General features: G+C 42.2%; 1 protein-coding gene across 1 annotated transcript; it reads left to right on the top strand.

The window, feature by feature from the left end:
* HINT1 (histidine triad nucleotide binding protein 1) lies at positions 1-3,772 on the top strand. Its single transcript, XM_019756092.2, has 3 exons — positions 1-229; positions 2,181-2,285; positions 3,451-3,772. Exons 1-3 carry the CDS (start codon positions 119-121, stop codon positions 3,613-3,615), a joined length of 381 nt encoding a protein of 126 aa, XP_019611651.1. The 5' UTR covers positions 1-118; the 3' UTR covers positions 3,616-3,772.
* Positions 3,773-6,466: the final 2,694 nt, after the last annotated feature.

The following is a 6,466-nucleotide window of genomic DNA, read 5'->3' as shown; positions in this document are numbered from 1 at the left end:
AGCCGCGCGAGCAGCGGTCCCAGCGCAGGCTTGGCGGCGCGCTCCCGCCCTCGGCCCGCTCCCCCAGCTCCTCCCTCCTCCCGAGCTTGTCGGAAGGCCGCGCGGGAGGGAGGCCGCGATGGCAGATGAAATCGCTAAGGCTCAGGCCGCCCGGCCTGGTGGCGACACGATCTTCGGCAAGATCATTCGCAAGGAAATCCCAGCCAAAATCATTTTTGAGGATGACCAGGTAGGCACCGGGCGCCACTTCGCTCGTGGGCTGAGACCGGGCGGCCGCCCGTGGACACGCCGGTTTCCCGCGGAGGGAAGGGAAGGGCCGGGACCCGGCCGCCCCGCATGGCCTCTGCCGCGGGCCCCCAGCCAGCGGGCAGGGCCGCGGCCGCTCCGAGGCGGCCTGCCGGCGCGTGCCGGCGCTCCGGTTACGCGTTATCAGCCCCGGGCACGGGCCAGGCCGCCGGGCGCCCGTGGGGCCCTCACTGCGGGTCTGGGCGCTTGTGGCGGGCAGCGCCAGGTCCTCCGCGTGGGCTCCCGCCGGCTCCCCGGCTGCCTGGGACCTCGCCTGTGTCAGGAATCTCACAATCTCGCCAGCGCTCTGCCTGACAGGGAGAAACCCGATCGCGCCCTGACTCGGGCCCAATCTCCGCGATCTCCCGCGCACAGCCGGCCTGCCGGGCGATCCCGGAGCCACTCCACGCCGGGTTGCGCTAGAAGACCCGGGGCACGCGTCTCGGAGCGGCGGGGGACGGGGGGCGTGCGGACGCGCGGGGCCGGCTTGTTACCAATTCGTCACCCCCATCCGCACCCCCACCCCGCTCTGGCCGTGGACTCCAACTAAGTGGGCACGCTTCCGCGATTTGCTTTCCTTCGGCCCCGCCCGGGAAGAATGGTTCCTTTTATAATATTTGACAGGAAGCAGTTTTATGCCAAGGGACTAAGAATGTACTTTTTGTTCACTTCACTGTAGGTGAAATTCTGTTTTAGAAAGGCCCAGTCGATGTCACTTTCAGATATCCTGTGTAAAATATTTAGTGGGCAGTTGCATTTATGGGTTTGGATCTCAGATAAAGCTGGGCAGGAGATTTACATAAAAAAAGTTCTGTAAACTTTTTGTTATATTAACATTGAGCTATATGGAATTTAAGCGAAACATTCATTTTATGCTACTAGGAGCATTATTAGATTCAAATCTTTAAGATTTAATTAGGTTCCTCGAGGTGAATTTTATTTAAATGCTTTCATTTGTTTAGTTAAGGAAGTTCTTTTGTTTTAGGACACGCACATTTTTTTTTGAAACATTTTCAGTTGCTTTTTTATAAATGATCGTTGAAATATTGACTTTTGAACCAGGGAAATCCCAACAGTATAACATTATGATTCAATCTAAATGATACAGCATTTAGTAGTTCCCAAGTAGAACTACTTCTGGGACAGGTAAGCTGGGATGGGGGTCCAAGCAGCTTCCACCTTCAGTAGAGAACAAAAGATAAACACTTTTGTAGTATGTCATTTGTCTACATGTTGCTTATCCTCTTCACTTCTACACAGAAGTAAAATAGGGAAAAATAAATAGGTATTAGTCAAATACCAGATAAATATATAACTACAAAACTGATCACTGCAGTAAAGGAAAAACTGGAAATTGCACAACCAGGGCTCCTGACGTAGGAAAGGTGGGGAGGAGAATCAGAGAAGAAGATATCCTCAGAAAGGTTATATATGCTGGTGGCTGTGGTATGAATGGCAGGTTAAATTAGACAAAAGTTGGGGTGGGGTCGGGAGAGGATCATTTCCGTAAGAGGAAACTGCAGTTGAAAAAACCCTGAAGGTAGAGAGAGATGGCAGCTGTGACTAGAGCAGGAAGAGTTATGTGAGATCAGACTGAAAAGGTGGACAAAGATTAACATGCCTAATTTCTACCCAATCTACATCAGGTTTTTCTCTGATAATCATTTATTTCACCCTTTACTTTTCCTTTATAACATGTAGGGTCTTTGGTTAATTATATTTTTATTTGTCCATCTTTCCATCAGACTGTAAGTTCCATGAACAGGACCAGGGGACCACATGTATTGTGTACACTACTAATTTCCTAGCATTTACTATAGTGTTTCCTGTGGGGTAGTGTAAAGGAATAAGATGTATATACTAAACTTTGATTTTTTTCCCCCCCTTTTCCCTAGTGTCTTGCTTTTCATGACATTTCCCCTCAAGCACCAACACATTTTCTGGTAATACCCAAGAAGCATATATCCCAGATTTCTGTAGCGGAAGATGATGATGAAAGTGTGAGTAAATTTACTAGCACAATTTATTTTCTTTTTAAATTGGGAGACTAAATTTTGACCTTAAACTGATGTTATGTTTTCATTTTCCTAAGGGCATTACTAAGGAAAACAAAATCATTATGGCTTCAATGCATTGTAAAATTGTTGTGATTTTTTTAAATGAGGTATAATTGACATATACCATTATATTAGTTTTAGGTATATGACACAATGATTCGGTACATACATCTATTATGAAACGATCATCACAGTAATTCTAGTTAATGTCTATCACCACAAATTCTTAAGCAGAAAGGGTTCCACATAAGGATTAGTTGGTGAGACTAATTTTTCCTCAACAAAGAAATAGTATATCAAACAGGAGAAGGTTCATGGACTCTTCTGTTAATACTATTAAAGGAAAGAAAAATAGTTACTTGGTTTTGCCAGGAGGTGTAGGCTTCAATTAAAATTTTTCCTAGTGCTCTTTGTGGTAGACTGTATAATCGTTCATAAATATTCACTATTCTTTAGGGGTGCATTATACTTCCTGCCTCATTGGTGTCAGGCCTGGTTATATGACTCCATTTGGCAGATGAATGAATGCAAGCAGAAGTGATACATATCTTTTGAGTGGAAACTTTTAAGAGTTAGCACCTGGTTTGCCATGTTCTCTCTTCCCTCTGCCACTATGATCACACAGAGATTGGTCCATCGGCCTAGGTTTCAAAGTGAAAAAGATGTAGAAATTGAGTCTGGTCAACTTCTGATGAACATGTAGTAAGTCCAAGAAATAGTTCTTTGTTGTAAACCAGATTTTGGGGTGGTTTGTTACCACAGCATAACCAAACCTACCCTGATTGATATACTCCCCCATAACAAGAAAGCAAGATGTCTTTCTTTATTAAAAGAAATTAAATACCACTTGGAATATGATTTAAAAATTGTTTTATTTGAGCAGATTTATGTCTCTCATTTTTCGTTGAAATTAGTAATGAATAAATACCTAATCTTACTGGGTTTTTCATTGTAAATTATGTTGTATTAGGAGTAAAAGAGTTTCCAAATATTTGCCCAAAGGAGTATGTTGGCAGTTTTTTAATTTAATGTTTCACCTTGGTAGTTTGTTATTTAATGGCAAGAAGTTGTAAATTCCCTGTGCTTAAGAAACTTTTTTCTTTTCCAGCTTCTTGGACATTTAATGATTGTTGGCAAGAAATGTGCTGCTGATCTGGGCCTGAAGAAGGGTTATCGAATGGTGGTGAATGAAGGCTCAGATGGGGGACAGTCTGTCTATCATGTCCATCTCCATGTTCTTGGTGGTCGGCAGATGAACTGGCCTCCAGGTTAAGCATGTTTTAGGGATAATTTTCCCTTCTTGGGCAGTGATCAGTTTCGCAAGTTCTAATATGTTAAACAGTACACTTATTTTTCCCTGTGTATGGACAGATTGAGGAAATCATTTGAAAAATCCATACATAATAAACGACATTGTTGCATGGTCTGAATTCTGCATTTGATTTATTATGAAAAAATATATATGTTGGGATGTATGAAGGTGGAGTTCATAATTTGGGAGGAGGTATCTTGTTTTTTTTTCCCCAAGGAGGATGCAACCTATGTACATTATTACAATGGTGTGACTGGTCTTTGAAGACAAGTTACAAGAGTTCATAAATTTAGCTTTAGCTTAGAAATATCCTTGTAGTCTAAGAGAAAATTTTCTAATCCAATTCTCTTATTTCCTAAGAACAAAAGAGTATGTGATGTGACTGGTCAAGACAGTGACAGTTTTGGGTTTAGAAACAATGTTTTTTGTCCACCCTACATGTTTCCCCTGGACTGTTGGGATAACTAGGAAGGAATGAAAATAGATTTGTCACAGAATCTTTGATGACCGTATGAAGCCATAGATTGATAAGTTATAAAGACTTGAAAACATTAGTTAGCATTAATTTTCTAAATTGAAAACACAGTTTTGAATGTGTCTGTGCACACTAGCAAAAATATTTTAAGTTGTATATGAATCTGGCGGTATGGAGTTGGGCGGGGAATATCAGGGTCTGAGTTCTTATTTAGACTGACAATGAAACTCTGTTTTCAGTCTTGCCATACACCCTAGCCTTCCTAAGGTTGTGCATGGCAAACTGTTTTGCTTCTTGGCTTTCCTTCATGCAGGCACTTTTATAGCTTCCAAATTTTGATACTTCTTGTCTGCTTTTGTCTCTTCTCATTCTCTATGTGCTTATGGGTTCCTTCCATTTTTAATCTCTCAGAAGACTACTTTAGTAGAGTTTGACACATTTAATTGAAAATTGTTTTCCTAAATTTTTAATTTTGTTTGTGATTTTAAAATATTTTAGGGGTGGGAATTAGGGAAATTAGCCACTTATGTCTTACAAATAATTTTTCCCAATTTTCATTTTTTACTTTGTTTATAGTGTTTAAAATATTTGTATAATGTATCAATTTTTAGTCCATATTTTAAAAAGCCATTTCCACAACAGGAGGATTTAAAAAAATTATTTCTTTCCCTAATACTTTTATGGCTTTATGTACTTTATGGCTTTTTTTAAATAGGGAAAGTTCTGGGGAAGAGTTTTGGAGGGATTTGTGCCACTATAAAGAATGTAATAATGAGATAAGCATCTGTATTATGTATAAGAAGGTCAAATCTGCTTGCTTTAGGCATATTTCCCACTAATTTAGTCAAACCAGTGCTAATAAATCAGGTAGACAAACTGCAAATTTGTCTTGCTGGTTGTGTCTGTGATTTTTCTGCCTAAATGGTTCTGAGATTCAATTTTCAATGTGTAAAGTGGGTGGGGTTCCCACATAGCACCAAGTTGATCTCTGGACACCAGCTGGGTGTCTTACAGTTCAACTCAATTCTGACACTATCTACCCAGATATAGCATCAGATTCCATGGGTTAAGAGTTCAGTCCTACAAGACTGCTCCCCCTTACCAGATGCAAGTCCAGGCTGTTACCTGTGCTTCTGACGAACTAGCCTATAAATCAGAGGTTCCCAGGATCCCCTCCTCAGGTTTGATTAATTTGCTAGAGTGGATCACAGAACGGAGAAACATTTTACTTACTAGGTCACTAATGGTTTATTATAAAAGGATTTAACTCAGGAACAGCCAGGTGGAAGAGATGCATAGGACAGGGTATGGGGAAAGGGCACAGAGCTTCCATGCTCTCTGATCATGCCACTCTCCCCAAATCATGTGTTCACCAACCTGTAAGCTCTCCCAACCCTGTCCTTAGGGGTATTATGGAGGCTTTATTACATTGCCATGATTGATTAAATAACTGGCCATTGATGACTGATTCAACCTCCAGTCCCCTCTCCCCTTCCTGGAGATGGGGCATTGGGACTGAAAGTTCCAACCCTTTAATCACCTTGTTGTTTCTCCTAGCAACCAGCCCCTATCCTTAGGTTACCTAAGGGCTTTCCAAAAGACTCCATTAACATAAGACATCTGCATCACTCATCACTTAGGATAATTCCAAGGGTTTTTGGAGCTCGACCAGAAAGGGGGACAAAGACCAGATATTATATAGATATAGATATATATGCCACAATACCATACTGTCTTTAACAGACTTGTGGCAGATATTCACTATACCTTATATGGTAGCCAGTCTCCAAGACAGCCCACAGATATCCTTGCCTTTGGTAGTCACGCCTTTGTATAGTCTCTTTATACTGAATCGGGGCTATTCTGTGTGACCAAGGGTAATGACAAAAGTGATTTCTGAGGCTAGGACAGGGCATTCTGGCTTACACCTTGGTCTCTTGGTCACTGGGGGAAGCCAGCTGCTATGGCTGAGGACACTCAAGCAGCCCACTGGGAAGGCCTGTGTTGGGAGGAGCTGAGGCCTCCCACCAGCAGCCAATAAAGTCAGCTATGAATAAACCACCTTGGAAGTAGATCCTCTAGCCCCACTCAGGCCTTCGGATTACTGCAGTCCTGGTCACCATGTGACCTCATGAGAAACCCCAAGCCAGAACCACAGGGTGAATCTCCCAAATTCCTGACCCACAGAAGGGGAGACAGAATAAATAATTATTGTTTTAAGCCACTAAAGTTTGGGAGAATTTGTTACATAGCAATAAATTACAACATGCTGTTTTCATTTTTCCTTAGCATATAGCTGCGTTTCCCTGCATGCCTTTACCTACGTGGGGGTTTGTA

This window comes from Rhinolophus sinicus, linkage group LG10 (genome assembly GCF_036562045.2).
Source record: "Rhinolophus sinicus isolate RSC01 linkage group LG10, ASM3656204v1, whole genome shotgun sequence".
In the NCBI taxonomy this organism is placed as follows: domain Eukaryota; kingdom Metazoa; phylum Chordata; class Mammalia; order Chiroptera; family Rhinolophidae; genus Rhinolophus; species Rhinolophus sinicus.
The sequence above is the reverse complement of the archived record's forward strand: the minus strand, read 5'-3'. Positions and strand labels throughout refer to the sequence as shown.